The 20,967-nt window shown below is 29.5% G+C and overlaps 3 protein-coding genes across 6 annotated transcripts; 1 reads left to right on the top strand and 2 right to left on the bottom strand.

The window, feature by feature from the left end:
- Positions 1 to 1,960: 1,960 nt before the first annotated feature.
- LOC106792309 (serine/threonine-protein kinase Warts) lies at positions 1,961 to 8,244 on the bottom strand. Of its 2 annotated transcripts, XM_014758647.1 has the most exons (6): positions 7,522 to 8,244; positions 7,229 to 7,348; positions 6,469 to 6,807; positions 3,983 to 6,263; positions 3,454 to 3,731; positions 1,961 to 3,362 (listed from the first exon to the last, which is right to left on the bottom strand). In XM_014758647.1, exons 3-6 carry the CDS (start codon positions 6,742 to 6,744, stop codon positions 2,931 to 2,933), a joined length of 3,267 nt encoding a protein of 1,088 aa, XP_014614133.1. In that variant the 5' UTR covers positions 6,745 to 6,807; positions 7,229 to 7,348; positions 7,522 to 8,244; the 3' UTR covers positions 1,961 to 2,930. The 2 variants fall into 2 exon arrangements, with proteins under 2 accessions (XP_014614133.1, XP_014614132.1); XM_014758646.1 differs by having other exon boundaries at positions 7,229 to 8,244.
- Positions 8,245 to 10,413: 2,169 nt separating this feature from the next.
- Positions 10,414 to 14,969, top strand: LOC106792310 (venom protease-like). Of its 3 annotated transcripts, XM_014758649.1 has the most exons (8): positions 10,440 to 10,510; positions 10,689 to 10,741; positions 11,919 to 12,065; positions 13,029 to 13,337; positions 13,471 to 13,773; positions 13,890 to 13,991; positions 14,110 to 14,261; positions 14,374 to 14,969. In XM_014758649.1, exons 3-8 carry the CDS (start codon positions 11,993 to 11,995, stop codon positions 14,527 to 14,529), a joined length of 1,095 nt encoding a protein of 364 aa, XP_014614135.1. In that variant the 5' UTR covers positions 10,440 to 10,510; positions 10,689 to 10,741; positions 11,919 to 11,992; the 3' UTR covers positions 14,530 to 14,969. The 3 variants fall into 3 exon arrangements, with proteins under 3 accessions (XP_014614134.1, XP_014614136.1, XP_014614135.1); XM_014758648.1 differs by lacking the exon at positions 10,689 to 10,741 and having other exon boundaries at positions 10,414 to 10,510; XM_014758650.1 differs by lacking the exon at positions 10,689 to 10,741 and having other exon boundaries at positions 10,428 to 10,499.
- A 1,664-nt stretch (positions 14,970 to 16,633) lies between these two features.
- On the bottom strand, positions 16,634 to 19,684 carry LOC106792312 (venom protease-like). Its single transcript, XM_014758654.1, has 6 exons — positions 19,538 to 19,684; positions 18,266 to 18,574; positions 17,830 to 18,132; positions 17,612 to 17,713; positions 17,342 to 17,493; positions 16,634 to 17,229 (listed from the first exon to the last, which is right to left on the bottom strand). The coding sequence occupies exons 1-6, from the start codon at positions 19,608 to 19,610 to the stop codon at positions 17,074 to 17,076; spliced, it is 1,095 nt and encodes a 364-aa protein (XP_014614140.1). The 5' UTR covers positions 19,611 to 19,684; the 3' UTR covers positions 16,634 to 17,073.
- Between the last annotated feature and the right edge of the window lie 1,283 nt (positions 19,685 to 20,967).

Here is a 20,967-nt window from a genome sequence, read left to right on the forward strand (position 1 = left end):
TTAAATTATTTACATATTAGATTACTTCTACTTCAGTTCAAAACAATTTTGGTATCATTTAAATAATTTGAATTTAAAATAATAATTCTCTCGTTTATACTTAATCTACAATTTAATTTTTTTCTTTTTCACAAGTACAGAGTATAAATTCAAAACAAAATGTAGTTTTTTTTCAGATATAATGTATTATTGCATTCCTTTTTTTTTCATTCTAATATTTTCGAGATACACAATTTATTACATGAACAGTTTTAAAATTGTCTATTCTTAATAATGCCAAAAACACAAAAATATTATTGATAAAATTATATATCAATTTTTGACTTTTTTTTAAACTATCTATTTTAATTATGGCAATAGAATGTACGATATAGAGAAAAACTTTTCGTAATTACTATTACATTTTAATGTTCGAAAAAATAGATTGTAGTACGAAGGATATTAAAAAAATAACACAAATGACGTTATTTTTTGTAATATTTAAAAGGCACTATTAACGAAGATGTAGTTCGTTTTTTTTCTTCAGTAATGAATTAGTATGGATAAGTGTTTAGTCTTAGCTTTGTACATAGTACATACAATGTTAGTACACTGCTCCACTTCCAACAGTCAAGTAATGCAATAATTAAATTTTAATATTGCTTCTACTATTCGATTAATCAATTATTCCGTTATAATTCTAATCGTTTCAAAATATTCCATTATATTTTGTGTGTGTCGTATAATCTATATAAAAAAAAAAGTTTTGATAATTATTTTTCAATTTTAAATATTAATTTTATACGCTGATGTGTTGGAAGACAGGATGAAAACGGCAGTCAGAAGAAAAAGAGAGAGAGACAGAAACAGAGACAGAGAAAGAGAAAGAGAGAGAGAGAGAGAGAGAGAGAGAGAGAGAGAGAGAGAGAGAGNAGAGAGAGAGAGAGAGAGAGAGAGAGAGAGAGAGAGAGAGAGAGCAAAAGATTTTGAATAGATTTTTAATCCTGTATACAAGATTGTTTGAATGAAGGCACTTTTTAATGCTGTAAGGTACACCATTGCCATTACATAAATAATATTGGTTTTTGCAGCTTCAGAGAAATAGATAACAAAATATATCTGATTTTGGACTCACTTTCGATAAGACAATGATTATAATAAATCATTTGATACAATAATATATATATACATACATATATACAAGTTTTTTTGTATCTTTCTTTTTTTCTTTCTATTATTAACATTCTTTATGTAAAAATGTTTTCTTTTATCTTTTTTTCTTTTCTTTATAAACAATGGCAACTTGACTACAAGAACAAAATGATACTTAGCAAGCAACGAAAATATTAGTTATAAATATTTTACAAAAATCGAGTTACCCCTTTTTTCTTTTTACAATTCGATTTCAAAGTTTCATCGTGCGTGATATAACATATACGACGTTTTAAATTTAATTTCTTTTTTAAAATAAAGATAATGCCGAAAAAACATATATATATATATCTCGGGGATTAGGTTTAAAAAAAAAAAAAGAATATGTATGTAATCTATATCGTGTAACAATTCATCAACAATATTTCTTAGCGTATGTGAAGAAGATATTTAAAAAAATTATTTAGACAATTAAAAGCTGCATAATAATAAGCAATGAACACATTACATCCATTCACAAATCTATATAGTATATAATAATTAATAGTTTAATGATAATTGTAATTATTATTATCATCATCATCATCATCATCATCATCATCATCATCGTCATCATCATCGTCATCATCATCATCATCGTCATCATCATCATCATCATCATCATCAACATCAACATCATCATCATCATCATCATCATCATCATCATCATCATCATCAACATCAACATCATCATCATCATCATCATCATCATCATCATCATCATCATCATCAACATCATCATCATCAACATCATCATCATTATAATCATTATTATTTATAATTATATTCGACATAGCATTTGATATAAAAGAAAATGTTAAATAGGACCAATATATTTAAAAGCCGCATAAATCTTATTATTATCTGCAATATCACAGTACTCGTTGAAATGTACTAAACACGTACTTTCTGATATGAAGCCAATCTAAATGAAAATAAATGGCAAGCAAAATATTATTAGCAAAAAAAACATGCCTTGTGAGAATATATTGCCTAGCCATTAATCATTTTATTTCTACCCCTTTCTTCGTATCTATTATAATAATCGGTCATCGAGGTAAGCCGATAAAACTTGTGCCATTAAAGTTATACCCTACCTCTTTGTTTTTTTCTTTCTTAATTATATTGTTATAATCGCACTTTATGGAATAGAAAATATGATCCTGATCACTCAATTCGTATTTATATTATTATATATAGGGCACTATTTGAGACGCAATGAAAATACAAAACATTTTTATGTGGTATTGTTTTACGTTAAATGCCTATTCATTGTAATTTTAAATTCCGTTGAACACAAAAATGTATAGTGGACAGTTTTGCGGATATGTGAAAGTTTCATGATTTAAATCAAATGTAGTACCATTCTCGAGAAGTACATTCGCGCTAACAAAGCATGAAAAACAATTGTAATCGGTTATAAAGTATAAAAATCTGTGATAGTAAAAAAAAAGAAAACAAGAAAAAAGAAAGAAAACTAAAAGAGAAAAAAGAAAGTAGAAAAAAAAATACACTAGTGTAGTACGCGTATTTTTCCTAACTATATAGTAACGGTACGTTCGTATTGATAATTGTATAAGTTGAAAATAAAAAGAAAAACGAAATTGCGATTTGGTGCAATTTAGTTTACCACACAATGCTGGAAAAATGTTTAGAAATAATATGATACTGTTTGCAGTTTAAAATGACATCAATAATTTTGATATCTGACGAGATTTATGATTCTTTGTGTTATTTTCTCGTTCTTTACTAGCCTATTGTCATACGTAAACAGGACCTTGATTATCATTATCATCCAAACTTATTCGACTAGGATACGCGGGGCCACCACCATCGTCAAAAAAGCGCCTAAATGTGAATTCAAAGAAACCATGAAATGGTTTCCCATTGTCTAACAATTCGTCTGACTTATTAGAATCTGAGGATTCAGAATTTCTTAACTTGTCAGGATCCACAGGATCAAAATTACTTGTATCTGTAGGATATTGTATGCGAGGTATGTGAGGTGCTACCTGTCGACGTAGTCCTTTTTCAAAATCAATATTTGCAAAAAATGGATGACTCTTGACTTCATCCGCATTTTTACCTAATCGACGATCCGCCCCAACGCAAAGTTTTAATATTAAATCCATACCTTCAGGTGATAGATTAGCTTGTTTAGGGATATGAAGAGTGGTCTCCCAATTAATGACCTGCAAACATACAATACATAGTAATATACAAAGATAAGATTATTTTTGTATAGTTTAATAGAGATAGATAGTTAATATGCATTTGACCAACCTTGTATTGAGTTTCAGCTGGTGTATTGGCAAGAAAAGGTGGAGAACCAACTAGCATCTCATATAAAATTACACCTACACTCCACCAGTCACACAACTGAGTATATCCTGTGCGTTGCAATACTTCTGGCGCAATATAATTTGGTGTCCCAACTAACGAATGTGCCAAACATCTTTGATGTTCTCTGTGTCTCCTGCGTTCCAGTGGTTTTAATTGAATACAGCGACACTCGTTGTTCCAGTCGTCGGCTGGATCCATTGAATCTTGTTTACCATGACCTATTGATTGATTATAAAACATTCAATTAACGCGTTGAGTTTTTTAACTTTTTTGTTCAGGCCATAATAAATCGTCAGATGTAGAAAAACAAAAGAATGTCAGTCAGTGCTGATTGGCGTGACCTGAATGCAAAGTATACTATCTGACATGGCATTTAACACGTTAATTATCTTTTTTAAAAAAATAAAGTTTCAGCTATAATAATACTACAATTTCAATTTTTTTTATAAGATAAATAAATAATGTTTACCATTTTGCTGGTAATATTTAGAATTGTGAGTCCAGCGAAATCCTGTACAGAGTCCAAAGTCTGTCAATTTAATATGTCCGTCGCGATCAATTAAAATATTATCTGGTTTAATGTCTCTGTGAATGAATCCCATTTTGTGAACACTTTCAACTGCACACGTAAGTTCAGCAATATAAAACCTTGCTAATGGTTCTTTAAAAATACCAAATTTAATAAGCAAAGACATTAAGTCTCCTCCTGGTATATAGTCCATCACAAAATATAGATTATCCTTGTCTTGAAACGAATAGTATAATTTGACGACCCATTCATTATCAGCTTCTGCTAGAATATCACGTTCTGCTTTAACATGAGCTACTTGGTTTCTATTCAGTACATCAGCTTTACGTAATGTCTTCATTGCATAAAATTGATTAGTATCAAGCTTTCTCACGAGCGTTACCTCTCCAAAAGCACCAACACCAATAGGTTTTATTTTAGTGAACATAGATTTGTCCATTTTTGCACGTTTCAATCTAATGTAATTAGATTCCTTTTGGGATAACATCTTCCTCATTTGGCACTGTGCTTCCGAACTTAGGCCTATTTTAGCCATTTCTGTTTCTAATTGAAGACGTCGATACAAGCGTTGTTTATGAGATTTCAGTACATTTTCAACATGTTGCTCCATAAAAAATTTGAACGCTTGAGGAGAATAATTACGAACCTTACAATCCCTACGTTCTTCTTCTTTTTCTTTACTCATATGTTTTCTTTCAGGAATAGGAGATTGATGTTTAATTTTATAAGATGACGGCGCACTACCTCCCTTTCCTCCATTTCCATCTGGTAAAGATGAGTGATTATTATTATTTCTCGAAGATACAGAAGTTGATGCTACTGGAGGTAAAGGTGGTGTCTCCACTGAATGAGAACAATTGTCCACCGGTGAATATTTTCTTTGTAATGGAGGATGATTAGCAATTGGAGAAGATCGAGGCCCTGAACTACTTTCTACTGTAGAAATCCCAGATGTATCATCATTGGCTGTTCCATAAGGTGGGGGAGGAAGTGGATGATGTATGCCACGTTGTGCTGCTAATACTTGCATCGTTGTAGCATAACTAGGAGGTTCCGTTGTTGGTACACCTACTGAAACACCTACACTTACAGAACTCGATGGTGCAGTACCAGTATTATTAACAGGAGGATATGCTGGTGGTGGTTGTTGTTGTTGTTGTTTCTGTTGAATTGATGAAGCATAAGATGGTGGAGGTGGCGGTGTATTACTAGTTGTACAAATTGGTTGAGGGGACGTTGGAGCAATGGCTGTTTGTAAAACAGGTTTTTGTACTTGAGTACTTTTAACAGATTGCATAATAATAGGTGGTTGAGTTTTAGCTTGACGTGCTCCCCAAGCCTGTAATGGTGTAGGTCTAGCCATGGATGCTTGAGTACTCGGAGATATAGTGGACACAGTAATAGGACTTGGTGATCCAGCTGATGTTGGACCAGAGTATATACCAGATGACGGACTTTTCCTATAATCCTGTTGTGATTGTGTGGGACTTTGTCTATTTTGCATAGAAGTACTGTAAGATGGTGGTTGAACAGGACCAGAAGATGACGAAGGGACTATCGGATAAGGAGGTGGAGGTTCAACCTGTGCACTAGAATTTCTATCGCATGATTGATAGATACTGAGTGCTTGCATTTGTTGTGATAATTGCTGCTGTACTTGCGGACCATTTTGTACAATCATTGGTTGGCGGCTGTTAGTATTATTATTAGATGACGCCACAGGGCTTGTACCCCTTTGAGGTGGATTTCCTGACCCAGATGTAGATCCAGAATTACCAGGTGCCGATGGAGGGGGTCGTGTTGGTACAACTGCAGCAGGAGACATTCGCTTGAGCATTTGCTGCATATTACTTGGTACATTTGGTTGACTATATGGAGCATGAGGTGGCGGTGGCGGTGGTGGTGTAGAGCTACATCTTGGGGGAGGTGGTGGAGGTGGTTCCCGTTCTATAAAATTGCTTGGTGAATATTGTCGACTTAATTGTGGATGTGGACTAAGTTCCGTCAAACGTGGACTGTCAGATCGTGAACTTCCTGCACCACTATCTAATGCAGGACTTCCTCTTTGGAGACTTAGCTCCCTTTCTAAACTTGGTTTTCTTATCAGCTTGGTATTAAGTTTACCAAGGCCATTAAGAGATTCTCCTTGTGCTTGTTTTAAAAACTCTATTGCTCCATCTAAGCGCCATCCTGCGAGTTTCAGGGCACGTAACCCTATTTCCTGCATATCGAATTAATATAATCAAATATAATGTAGAAACAAATTTTTTAGTATTATATTATTTATATTTAGCTAAAAAAGATTATATTAACATTAATCAAAAAGTTAAATAAAATCATTTAATAAATAGACACTGAAATATAATAATATAATAAAATAATACCACCATGATACTAATAATGATTAATTAATAAAACAATCATACCTCTGAGTATCCCATGGCTAATAACTGTGCTATTGCCTGACGTTGATCAGGTTTATCCGTGCACCCAGATGCAGTAGAAAGACCACTGAGACCTGATGCCGAACTGATACCACTAGTTGTGGATAAAGTTGATATAGTACTTGCTGCGCTGGAACCAACTTCTCCTGCTCCTCCAATATTAGCGAATGGTAGTAAAGAGTTGCGGATTTCAGCTAGTGCTTTTTGATGGTATCCAGAGCCACGAGTGCTCGATTTGCTGACCACAGGAGGATTCATAGTGGCCCATGCTAGGTCCTTAGGGACCTAGCTTTAATCTGGCTGGGGCATATATATATATATCTATAATTAAAATATTTTATTATTATACATAATGCATTACTACTACCATTAATATGTCAATTATTTTGTATATAATATACTCAGTCTTATTCAAATTTGACATTATGTATTTAAGACTGATGAGATACTACAATTTAAGAATACGTTCACTACCATGTCACAAAAAAGAAATCACAGCCCTGAACTTATTTTTCACATTGATTATTGTGATCATAAATGTGTGACAGTGGGTTCTTAATGGAAATTGATGCATCACAGATATGTGACACTGGTAGCAAATGTGTTAATGTACTTCATTAGATTATACTTTTAATTATTAAATATATTTATATTGCAAACATGATCTTGATATATATATGTAGAATAATATTAATATATAAGATAATAAAATAAATAAATAATAATAAAGAATAATGCTTACAGAACAATATAGATAGATGTTTTAATGTACTTTTGCACAAACACTCAGGGCTGTCATGGTAGTAGAAACGATACAAAGTTTGGTGATCCACAATACACAAAAGGTTGGATGCAAGCAACACTGTATTATGAAAATACTTCACTTGCAATAATGTCACATTAAAAGTATATGTGTTTTTTTTTAATAATTTATATAGAAGAATATAAGAGTATTATGATAATAGTCTGTAAATTGATAATTGATGGCAAAACTTGTTACTGATATAAAATAAAATGATCAGCTTTGTTATATACCATCGATTGTATTACAATTTCGTGCATGTTTTATGTATGAAATTGCAATAACTATAGTTAGACATCAGTGTACACAAAATGTTCAAGAAATGCTGCTGCTTTTCGTATTCTCGTACATGATAGGACCCATCATCTCAATGTTTAACCTATTCTGCATAGGAGTTATTTAACCGATTAGAAATCTTTCTTAAATACAATCTATTATTTTGTAACACTTTATTTAATACACAATTAATGTGTTTTGCCAATAAAATTCTTCATGTAAAGTTTCTTTTTAAAAGCAATGGTGACGAGAATGTGATTCCTGAGCATATTACGTTCTCACGTATATCTAATATCCATTAGGAGAGTATATCGTGCCTGTTTAACGTATGATACACTATTTTTAAATAAATTCAAATAATCTCTTTATCGATCCACCGTTTTAATTATACAAGCGATAACAAAGAAAGATAGAGCCGTAAATTACTAAAGTGACTGGCAGCCATTTTGAAGTGCCACATTCCTACACCGACTTGACACTCTTTTTCGTAATTTACGGTCTGCATTATATCTATCGAAAGAAAAACTAACGAATATCTTAATTTAAACATTGTGATAGTAGCTACTATTCAGATTTAATATTTTTTTCAATAAAATACATTTTAGTTTGATTATGATTAAATTTCAAAGTGGATCCATTCGGTCAATTGTTGGTAATACGAGAGTGCATCTCCATGGTAGATGGATGTCAACACGATTTTCTACCAATCGTTCGTATTTAAATGTAACAAGTTCTTATCTAATGTTCCCATTGGTCCATCCAGAAGATTTTATAATGTAGTGCGTTACCGAACGCATTACTCTTCTTTTTTCTTTTTCCTTACATTTCCTTTTCTATATCATTGTTCGATATATCGATATCGAATATTTGCAATATTTCTTCGATATAATTATATTTAGAAGGAATATTTGAATTTCGCTAAATTTATTTTGTACGATTTTAATCAACGATTACATTATTATTACATATTAATAATTATAATATGTTTATATATTTTATTATTAATTATATATCATAGTTTAAGAAGTCAAGATATTATTTTTATTGTAGAGAATTATTGTTTTATGTTTAAGCAATTTTAATTTTGTATTTATTTAATAATTGTCAATGATTGGCGCTTTCTAACGTGTTTGTCCAATCGCGCGTTATTTAAGTTATAAGCCTCCAATCAATGCGAGTTCAAATATGCGCCATATTCAACATATTAACAATAATTGTATGTATTTAATTGGATACCTAATAAAATTTAAATATATATATACAATTAAATGTTATATATATTATTTTTTAATTCAGTAAATTTTTTATTTCATTTTATTGAAATTAAAAATAATAACGTTAAAATATTTGGCATTGTTGTGATAAAAACAAATAATTGTTAAATTAAATTAATGTGTTAAAATAAATAAAAATAATTTAACATTAAGGGAGAATTTTTGTTTCTTTTTTAATACCTATGTTTTATAAATGTATAACTCTGTTTTAAAAAACATGTCAAAAAATATAATTTTAATAGAAACAAATACGGCGACGTATGTGCTACGTTAGGTATCATATATATATATATGTAATTATTGTTAGATTTTACAAAAATAAGGAAACATTGCTAGTGCAGGATAGAACCTAATTTAGAATAATTGCATAAATATGTATACAGGATGATCCACTAACTGTTAGCATTTAAATATCTCTGTTATTCGTTATAATATAGAAGATTAATATTTGCAAGATAAATAATAATTATAGCTTTCGAATTTCTATTATTAATGAGGCTTTAATTTACAATAAATGTTCGAAATTATTGCCGTTGGCATTGATGCAATGCTACCTTAGATGACCTTGCATGAACTTGCATGTCCTTGAGTCATACGTCGTTGTACTCCGCTCATGATCTACTATTACGCTATGGAAAAAAAACATATGAATCCATTTAAAAAAATCAAGGTGACCTTAAAAACTTTCATAGATCTCCACCCACGTAATAAATATTTACACTACCTTATGTCCCCCTTTATGCCATGTAAGTTTTGAATATAACATTTTTCTATATTATAACGAATAACGGAAATATTTAAGTACTAATAGTTACTGAACCACCCTGTATATATATATATATATATGTTTATATGTATGTTCAATAGTTGCATATGTAATAAAATATTGTATCAACGAATATCATAGAATTTAATCTGTATCGTAATTATCGTATATTCCAGGGGTTTTGTTATTTACTCTAGATGGAAATTCAAATAATATTTGTTTCAAATCAAGGACACTTTAAAAAGTATTTTACCGAAGGTTGGGATAATTACCTCAATGATATTCTCCCATGAGTCAGCGCGGGAAACACAGCACTTGAATTTCGAGTAGTAGGGCATTTCATTCGTTTATATCATTTTAAATCTTTAATTAAAAATTTCTATTAATAATTCGTTACAAATAAATCTATAAATATACATAATTTAATTGACTACAATCTTAAGTCGCAGCAAAAATGAAAGAAGAAGAACAAAATAAAAAACAATATTATTTTAAATATAGAATGATAAATAATTTGTAGAATTATACAAAAATATGAATGAATAATATTGTATAGACGTTGCGTATTATATATGTTTATCTATTATATGTATAATTGATGTATTCCCATTGAAAATGAATAATTATTAGTATAAATATAATTATTTTTACATATTCCATTAGCTTCATTAATCATTTCGATCGTTTGAAAGATAACGAATAACTGTATTGTACGGTGAGAAAATTTACATTTTAGTACGAAGAAAAAAATAAATATGTAGTGCAACAACCGATAGTATTAGTGTGATATAACTATTCTTCTCATCGGATATAAAGAGAATGTTACCGTGACATCACACAGTCTCTTAGCAGCATCAACGACGTATACAACGCAGAACGTTACTTCTCGTCTTAAGTTAGTTATTCGTGAGTGAGACCATCTTTACCGTTTCTTTTTTTTCTTATTTTTTCATATCTCATTTTGTATTTTTCTTCGTTAAAAATCGCGTGATTTGTTCTTCTGCAAACATATACACATACACATGCACGCACACACACACACACACACACACACAGAGTGGTAATTAAAGATTTATTTTTTTAGACAAATCGAAGAAGAATTCTCTCGAGTATTGTTTATTCATGAAAATTAATTTTGTAAGTTCTCCTGTTGTGTCATCGTGTATTTATAATACGTAAGGTGAAAAATGACGTATACTTTTTTTTATAGATTATTTCATTTATCGATTGTCGAGAATTTTAGATCGTCTCCTCGTGATTCTTCACGTGTTCATTACGTGATCTTACAAGATAATAGTTATTAATTATTTCACGTACTCGGTCAATGTCTTATCGTAAAATTATTCAACACGTGCTTACCACGAACGAACAATCCCTTTTTTCATAATTCTTTAAAATCATTATCGTTGACATTGAATTAATGTCACAGGAAGTAATGGATGAAAAATGTAGTTCCATCGGTGAATAGTATATTCGAACATAATGTATCTAATATCACGATAAGTAAATTTATTTGCATGTGTCCAATGTCAAGAGTACCCAACCAGAACTTTGTTACCCCTCCCTCTCCTCCCTATCCTTATTTCTTTTCATATTTCAAAAGTATCATCAAAGTGTTCAATTTGTCGCATACATTGTATTAAATAATTGTTCCATGGTGTACATCATTTATCATAATAACAAAAAGATATAGTGTCATCAATATTTTTTCGCTATTGTGCTTAGAGTGTTTAAAAAAAAAAGAAATTTTTATTTCTGGTATATATATAGTATTTATGATATAATAGTGTTGGTATAGTATGCTATAATATTTTCTGATATATTGGAAAATATTGTATAGGGTACGAAGGGAATATCGATTTGTAAATATTTACGTACAGATATCCTAAATATTTAAATTTAAATAAATTATTTTGATAAAACAGAGAAAGAAAGAGAAATAGAGTTGGGTTGGGAGGGGGAGGAGGGAGTTAGTACGTAGTATAAGTACGTCAATTCACATCAACAATAATGATTCAGAATATAAAGATCGTAATATTAATGTGAACTATTTAATCGTAAGAATTAAACTCATTAACATTCTTCGAGTTCGTAATGAAATATTACGATTTACGGTGAAACGCGCGTAAACGTCATTAAAATGATGTATTGGATTGACGTTATATCTTTTTATATTCCTCCTTTTATTTTTTAATCTTTTCCTTGGAAAATTTTTACGTAAACAAACTAAACATGATCTACAAGCACATGCATAAAGGATTATTATAGATATTTATGGTATAAAACGTCTTGTATTAAACGTTTTGTATTTCAGTTAAATTTGATATTCTCGAGGAAGAAGAAGAACAGAAAAAAGAGAAGTAACGTTGACGAGAGAAGTCATAGAAAATGTGGACTGTCGGATTGTTGATCAGCTTCTTTGGTCTTCTGAATATATTGCCATATGACGTCTTGGCTCAAGGTTTGTAAGACTATTAACGTTTAACGAAATTCTTGAATGAACATGTAGTTCTAAGAAAATTTCAACGTACATAGCCTTCACGCTGTAATCATAGTTGTTCTGAGTCCAATGTTTAATGGAACATCTTCGTTCCGTAGCTCGCTATTTTTATAAGAATCGATAGTAAATCAGATTTTTATTCGATTTTAAAATGCAGAATGCGTGTTGTTAACACAGTTTTTGTTCGTTAAAATAAACAAGAGAAAGAAAGAGAGAAAGCAAATAAGAAGAAGAATTAAAAAAAAAGATAATTAAAACGATTAACTCAGTCCAGAACTGTTCGCTTAAATTATTACATCTTATCGATTGGAATGAAAGTTCGAACACAGTCAAGGTTTAAGCCTTTACCTCGAAAAATCGTATTTCAACGGATAAGGTCAACCAGATTTAAAATTAGTTGCCGTTTAACTTCCATCGAAATTCCTTGAAATTATATTAATTAAAATAAAATATTTATATACAAGTTTTATAAATTACACTGAAACGTTATTCTTTCATTATCGATTATATCTTACGGAATTGATGCGTCAGATTCGTTTAACTGCATTATGGATAATATGATTTTAATGATTGTTTATAAGCTCTTGTCATTTATTCAATATTATGATAGTAATGGATTACATTTTCGAAGAAATTAATTTGTTGTTTAAGGATTATTTCTATCACGTAAGCACAACTTTAAGAAATCTTGCATAGATAATAATAATAACAATATAATAGTTACAATGATATGAGTTTATAACGATCATAGATAAAGTATATGGATGATGCATAATTTTATCAATCGACAGTTTATAAATTTTTGATTCTGATAACTTCGACATTATTGAAAAATTATAAATAAGAGATTAAAAAAATTCTTATCAATGGCAATAAAATATCTCCATTATATAAACATGTAATTATAAATTGTTTTTTTTTTAGATGGACCATCATGCGTTAATCCTTTGGGAGCGAACGGTATATGCATAAATATTAGGAAGTGTCCAATTTTGTTACAAGTTTTACAAGCACAACAACCGGAAACAATTAATTTCTTAAGATCTTCCCTATGTGGTTACGAAGGCTCTGATCCACGTGTTTGTTGTCCTAATAATGTGAACGAGAATAATAATAATGAGCCTAATAGCCAAGAAACTGAAAATACACCTTATGGTCCCCTAACTCCGCCAGTTTGTGGCATCAGTTATAAAGATAATGATAGAATTGTTAATGGTGTACCATCAACATTGGGTATGTATGTGCTTCATATTGATTATTGAAAATTCATTAATAATTAAATCAGTAAAAATTAATTATTATAAATTTTTGTAATATTATATAAAGATTAACAATTAATATAATCAGATAATATGTCATTTATTAGGTTCCTGGCCATGGATTACAGCTTTAGGATATCGCAGTAAGAAAAATCCAAATAAACCGGTATTCCTTTGCGGTGGAACTTTAATTTCTGCTCGACATGTCGTCACGGCCGGACATTGTGTTTATAATCGAAAAGATTTATATATGGCACGTCTTGGAGATTTAGATTTGGAAAGTACTGAAGATGGTGCTGAACCAATTAACGTTTTAATAGAAAATAAAATTTTACATCCGGAATACAATCCATCGAGTCATGTTAACGATATTGCTATACTCAGATTGGCGGATGAAATTCCATTTTCACGTAAGTTTTATACAATTTAGATAATTCATATATATATTTATTTATAAAATATGATTTATTGATTAGAAAGCAAGTGATGTCATGAATTAATAATATAAATTATTATGATTTAACAGGAAATATTCATCCTATTTGTTTACCAATTAGCGAACCATTACTTCATTCCAATTTTTATAATACATTCCCTTTCATTGCTGGATGGGGAGCAATTTATTTCAGTAAGCACACTTATTCATTGATTTATGTATTTATATTGTCTTTTTTTAAATTAAATATTAGATTAATTAGTGAAATATAATTACGATACTAATAGATAAACGTTTGGAAATATTTCAGATGGTCCATCGAGTAGTAAACTTTTAGAATCACAAATTCCCATAGTTAAGCAAGAAAAATGTCAAAATGCATTTAAATCTTTCTCCAATGCAATTATAGATGATCGTATTATATGCGCTGGTTATGCTGCAGGTGGAAAAGATGCATGCCAAGTAAGTAAACATATATTCATTACTATTAAAATATTTATATAGACGCAATGATTAAATATCTTGCATTTTGCATAAATAAGATTAACGTGATTATGAATAAATAATTGTTTAGGGTGACAGTGGAGGACCGTTGATGATTCCTAGTAATAACAGTTATTATCTTATTGGTGTTGTATCTTATGGATATCGATGTGCAGAACCTGGTTATCCTGGAGTTTATTCGAAAGTTTCATCTTTCCTCAATTTTATAATAGATAATCTTATATAATAATGACTATATTATAATAACATTTGAATCGTACGTTTTATACATGGTTAAGTAATAAATCGAATTTTTGAAATATCAAAATAGACACTAGTTTGTTATATATAGGATGTTCTAGTATTTTCTTTCGCAAAATTTCGTAAAAAAATAAAAAAAGGGTATAAAACAAAAATAAATATATGTCAGGAATAAGTGCAAAGAATTCGTGAAATATTTGCTGCAATTAAGGAAAATGAAGAAAAGATAAGTAATACAATAAATTCTATTTTCCGTAGATACCAGTCCTGCATTTATAATAACGGATAACATTTTGAAATTAAATTATAATTGAAATTTATAAAATTTTTTGGAAACTAAACTAGAACATTCTGTATATCGTTCGGTAATATTTTGTATTTTGTATTATTTTGCTTTATATTATTTAAATATACGCGCGTAAAAAAGCTATGCTTCGATTGGTCTAAGTCACTTCTAATGGTGAGTCATGCATTTGATAATTCTAATATCAGATATGTTACATCTACTTGCTTCTTCCTGTTACCATGTTAGATTATTATTGATATTGTTTGAAGTTAATACTAAAAATATATATGCATAATTTGTTTATAAATTAAACTATATATATTCGTGTATATTATTAAAAAATATTATCTTTTACCTTTACGTTTATTTCTTCTAAGCGGTCATAGATGTCAGGGTTGTTTAAAATGCCATTGGTAACGTTGCACGTGTTACGTTCGTTTAGTTTAAATAGGTTCACCATTCCATTGATATTAACAGCAACTGGCCATTTGCTTAGAACACGGAAGTGCGATTTTTATCGAGAATTAGTGAGAAAAATGTCTTACACTATTGTCGAAAGGGGTGCTTTGAACACGACAGATTATAGAATTTATTTCAGTAAGTTAAAAGAAAACCTAACCTTAATTCGGCTTTCGGCGTCTTAATACTAATTTGATCTTTAATCGTTAAAAGGTCGTATGGCGGGCATACCGCGTATATGCATACTTCTTTTTGCATGTCACGTATAATTACATATCTGTTTCTTGTGTTTTATTATTAAATTTTTATACTCGGTTTCTCGTCATTTTTAATTACTTTCAATTTTATTTCGTGGAACATATGACAAGTTGTAATAATTCGTAGATTTTGGGAGGGGGAATTTTGTTTTGAATATTGTTTAAAATTAAATTTATATCGAATAATTTTTGTTGTAAATATTTATCGTATTTCTTTGATATAATTATATTAATTTTTTTGTAAATATATATATATATATATATATATTTACAAAAAAATTAATATAATTATATCAAAGAAATACGATAAATATTTACAACAAAAATTATTCGATATAAATTTAATTTTAAACAATATTCAAAACAAAATTCCCCCTCCCAAAATCTACGAATTATTACAACTTGTCATATGTTCCACGAAATAAAATTGAAAGTAATTAAAAATGACGAGAAACCGAGTATAAAAATTTAATAATAAAACACAAGAAACAGATATGTAATTATACGTGACATGCAAAAAGAAGTATGCATATACGCGGTATGCCCGCCATACGACCTTTTAACGATTAAAGATCAAATTAGTATTAAGACGCCGAAAGCCGAATTAAGGTTAGGTTTTCTTTTAACTTACTGAAATAAATTCTATAATCTGTCGTGTTCAAAGCACCCCTTTCGACAATAGTGTAAGACATTTTTCTCACTAATTCTCGATAAAAATCGCACTTCCGTGTTCTAAGCAAATGGCCAGTTGCTGTTAATATCAATGGAATGGTGAACCTATTTAAACTAAACGAACGTAACACGTGCAACGTTACCAATGGCATTTTAAACAACCCTGACATCTATGACCGCTTAGAAGAAATAAACGTAAAGGTAAAAGATAATATTTTTTAATAATATACACGAATATATATAGTTTAATTTATAAACAAATTATGCATATATATTTTTAGTATTAACTTCAAACAATATCAATAATAATCTAACATGGTAACAGGAAGAAGCAAGTAGATGTAACATATCTGATATTAGAATTATCAAATGCATGACTCACCATTAGAAGTGACTTAGACCAATCGAAGCATAGCTTTTTTACGCGCGTATATTTAAATAATATAAAGCAAAATAATACAAAATACAAAATATTACCGAACGATATACAGAATGTTCTAGTTTAGTTTCCAAAAAATTTTATAAATTTCAATTATAATTTAATTTCAAAATGTTATCCGTTATTATAAATGCAGGACTGGTATCTACGGAAAATAGAATTTATTGTATTACTTATCTTTTCTTCATTTTCCTTAATTGCAGCAAATATTTCACGAATTCTTTGCACTTATTCCTGACATATATTTATTTTTGTTTTATACCCTTTTTTTATTTTTTTACGAAATTTTGCGAAAGAAAATACTAGAACATCCTATATATAACAAACTAGTGTCTATTTTGATATTTCAAAAATTCGATTTATTACTTAACCATGTATAAAACGTACGATTCAAATGTTATTATAATATAGTCATTATTATATAAGATTATCTATTATAAAATTGAGGAAAGATGAAACTTTCGAATAAACTCCAGGATAACCAGGTTCTGCACATCGATATCCATAAGATACAACACCAATAAGATAATAACTGTTATTACTAGGAATCATCAACGGTCCTCCACTGTCACCCTAAACAATTATTTATTCATAATCACGTTAATCTTATTTATGCAAAATGCAAGATATTTAATCATTGCGTCTATATAAATATTTTAATAGTAATGAATATATGTTTACTTACTTGGCATGCATCTTTTCCACCTGCAGCATAACCAGCGCATATAATACGATCATCTATAATTGCATTGGAGAAAGATTTAAATGCATTTTGACATTTTTCTTGCTTAACTATGGGAATTTGTGATTCTAAAAGTTTACTACTCGATGGACCATCTGAAATATTTCCAAACGTTTATCTATTAGTATCGTAATTATATTTCACTAATTAATCTAATATTTAATTTAAAAAAAGACAATATAAATACATAAATCAATGAATAAGTGTGCTTACTGAAATAAATTGCTCCCCATCCAGCAATGAAAGGGAATGTATTATAAAAATTGGAATGAAGTAATGGTTCGCTAATTGGTAAACAAATAGGATGAATATTTCCTGTTAAATCATAATAATTTATATTATTAATTCATGACATCACTTGCTTTCTAATCAATAAATCATATTTTATAAATAAATATATATATGAATTATCTAAATTGTATAAAACTTACGTGAAAATGGAATTTCATCCGCCAATCTGAGTATAGCAATATCGTTAACATGACTCGATGGATTGTATTCCGGATGTAAAATTTTATTTTCTATTAAAACGTTAATTGGTTCAGCACCATCTTCAGTACTTTCCAAATCTAAATCTCCAAGACGTGCCATATATAAATCTTTTCGATTATAAACACAATGTCCGGCCGTGACGACATGTCGAGCAGAAATTAAAGTTCCACCGCAAAGGAATACCGGTTTATTTGGATTTTTCTTACTGCGATATCCTAAAGCTGTAATCCATGGCCAGGAACCTAATAAATGACATATTATCTGATTATATTAATTGTTAATCTTTATATAATATTACAAAAATTTATAATAATTAATTTTTACTGATTTAATTATTAATGAATTTTCAATAATCAATATGAAGCACATACATACCCAATGTTGATGGTACACCATTAACAATTCTATCATTATCTTTATAACTGATGCCACAAACTGGCGGAGTTAGGGGACCATAAGGTGTATTTTCAGTTTCTTGGCTATTAGGCTCATTATTATTATTCTCGTTCACATTATTAGGACAACAAACACGTGGATCAGAGCCTTCGTAACCACATAGGGAAGATCTTAAGAAATTAATTGTTTCCGGTTGTTGTGCTTGTAAAACTTGTAACAAAATTGGACACTTCCTAATATTTATGCATATACCGTTCGCTCCCAAAGGATTAACGCATGATGGTCCATCTAAAAAAAAAACAATTTATAATTACATGTTTATATAATGGAGATATTTTATTGCCATTGATAAGAATTTTTTTAATCTCTTATTTATAATTTTTCAATAATGTCGAAGTTATCAGAATCAAAAATTTATAAACTGTCGATTGATAAAATTATGCATCATCCATATACTTTATCTATGATCGTTATAAACTCATATCATTGTAACTATTATATTGTTATTATTATTATCTATGCAAGATTTCTTAAAGTTGTGCTTACGTGATAGAAATAATCCTTAAACAACAAATTAATTTCTTCGAAAATGTAATCCATTACTATCATAATATTGAATAAATGACAAGAGCTTATAAACAATCATTAAAATCATATTATCCATAATGCAGTTAAACGAATCTGACGCATCAATTCCGTAAGATATAATCGATAATGAAAGAATAACGTTTCAGTGTAATTTATAAAACTTGTATATAAATATTTTATTTTAATTAATATAATTTCAAGGAATTTCGATGGAAGTTAAACGGCAACTAATTTTAAATCTGGTTGACCTTATCCGTTGAAATACGATTTTTCGAGGTAAAGGCTTAAACCTTGACTGTGTTCGAACTTTCATTCCAATCGATAAGATGTAATAATTTAAGCGAACAGTTCTGGACTGAGTTAATCGTTTTAATTATCTTTTTTTTTAATTCTTCTTCTTATTTGCTTTCTCTCTTTCTTTCTCTTGTTTATTTTAACGAACAAAAACTGTGTTAACAACACGCATTCTGCATTTTAAAATCGAATAAAAATCTGATTTACTATCGATTCTTATAAAAATAGCGAGCTACGGAACGAAGATGTTCCATTAAACATTGGACTCAGAACAACTATGATTACAGCGTGAAGGCTATGTACGTTGAAATTTTCTTAGAACTACATGTTCATTCAAGAATTTCGTTAAACGTTAATAGTCTTACAAACCTTGAGCCAAGACGTCATATGGCAATATATTCAGAAGACCAAAGAAGCTGATCAACAATCCGACAGTCCACATTTTCTATGACTTCTCTCGTCAACGTTACTTCTCTTTTTTCTGTTCTTCTTCTTCCTCGAGAATATCAAATTTAACTGAAATACAAAACGTTTAATACAAGACGTTTTATACCATAAATATCTATAATAATCCTTTATGCATGTGCTTGTAGATCATGTTTAGTTTGTTTACGTAAAAATTTTCCAAGGAAAAGATTAAAAAATAAAAGGAGGAATATAAAAAGATATAACGTCAATCCAATACATCATTTTAATGACGTTTACGCGCGTTTCACCGTAAATCGTAATATTTCATTACGAACTCGAAGAATGTTAATGAGTTTAATTCTTACGATTAAATAGTTCACATTAATATTACGATCTTTATATTCTGAATCATTATTGTTGATGTGAATTGACGTACTTATACTACGTACTAACTCCCTCCTCCCCCTCCCAACCCAACTCTATTTCTCTTTCTTTCTCTGTTTTATCAAAATAATTTATTTAAATTTAAATATTTAGGATATCTGTACGTAAATATTTACAAATCGATATTCCCTTCGTACCCTATACAATATTTTCCAATATATCAGAAAATATTATAGCATACTATACCAACACTATTATATCATAAATACTATATATATACCAGAAATAAAAATTTCTTTTTTTTTTAAACACTCTAAGCACAATAGCGAAAAAATATTGATGACACTATATCTTTTTGTTATTATGATAAATGATGTACACCATGGAACAATTATTTAATACAATGTATGCGACAAATTGAACACTTTGATGATACTTTTGAAATATGAAAAGAAATAAGGATAGGGAGGAGAGGGAGGGGTAACAAAGTTCTGGTTGGGTACTCTTGACATTGGACACATGCAAATAAATTTACTTATCGTGATATTAGATACATTATGTTCGAATATACTATTCACCGATGGAACTACATTTTTCATCCATTACTTCCTGTGACATTAATTCAATGTCAACGATAATGATTTTAAAGAATTATGAAAAAAGGGATTGTTCGTTCGTGGTAAGCACGTGTTGAATAATTTTACGATAAGACATTGACCGAGTACGTGAAATAATTAATAACTATTATCTTGTAAGATCACGTAATGAACACGTGAAGAATCACGAGGAGACGATCTAAAATTCTCGACAATCGATAAATGAAATAATCTATAAAAAAAAGTATACGTCATTTTTCACCTTACGTATTATAAATACACGATGACACAACAGGAGAACTTACAAAATTAATTTTCATGAATAAACAATACTCGAGAGAATTCTTCTTCGATTTGTCTAAAAAAATAAATCTTTAATTACCACTCTGTGTGTGTGTGTGTGTGTGTGTG

The sequence above is a fragment of the Polistes canadensis genome, unplaced genomic scaffold (genome assembly GCF_001313835.1).
Source record: "Polistes canadensis isolate GaletaPanama2010 unplaced genomic scaffold, ASM131383v1 scaffold_404, whole genome shotgun sequence".
NCBI lineage: Eukaryota > Metazoa > Arthropoda > Insecta > Hymenoptera > Vespidae > Polistes > Polistes canadensis.

Excerpts from the sequence above, each read along its gene's own strand:
- LOC106792310 (XM_014758648.1), top strand. The coding sequence starts at position 11,993 with ATGTGGACTGTCGGATTGTTGATCAGCTTCTTTGGTCTTCTGAATATA. Across the intron at positions 12,066-13,028 it reads ATATGACGTCTTGGCTCAAG|ATGGACCATCATGCGTTAAT; the intron begins GTTTGTAAGACT and ends TTTTTTTTTTAG. Across the intron at positions 14,262-14,373 it reads GTGGAAAAGATGCATGCCAA|GGTGACAGTGGAGGACCGTT; the intron begins GTAAGTAAACAT and ends ATAATTGTTTAG.
- LOC106792312 (XM_014758654.1), bottom strand. The coding sequence starts at position 19,610 with ATGTGGACTGTCGGATTGTTGATCAGCTTCTTTGGTCTTCTGAATATA. Across the intron at positions 18,575-19,537 it reads ATATGACGTCTTGGCTCAAG|ATGGACCATCATGCGTTAAT; the intron begins GTTTGTAAGACT and ends TTTTTTTTTTAG. Across the intron at positions 17,230-17,341 it reads GTGGAAAAGATGCATGCCAA|GGTGACAGTGGAGGACCGTT; the intron begins GTAAGTAAACAT and ends ATAATTGTTTAG.
- LOC106792309 (XM_014758647.1), bottom strand. The coding sequence starts at position 6,744 with ATGAATCCTCCTGTGGTCAGCAAATCGAGCACTCGTGGCTCTGGATAC. Across the intron at positions 3,732-3,982 it reads TAAATATTACCAGCAAAATG|GTCATGGTAAACAAGATTCA; the intron begins GTAAACATTATT and ends ATCAATCAATAG. Across the intron at positions 3,363-3,453 it reads CAGCTGAAACTCAATACAAG|GTCATTAATTGGGAGACCAC; the intron begins GTTGGTCAAATG and ends GTATGTTTGCAG.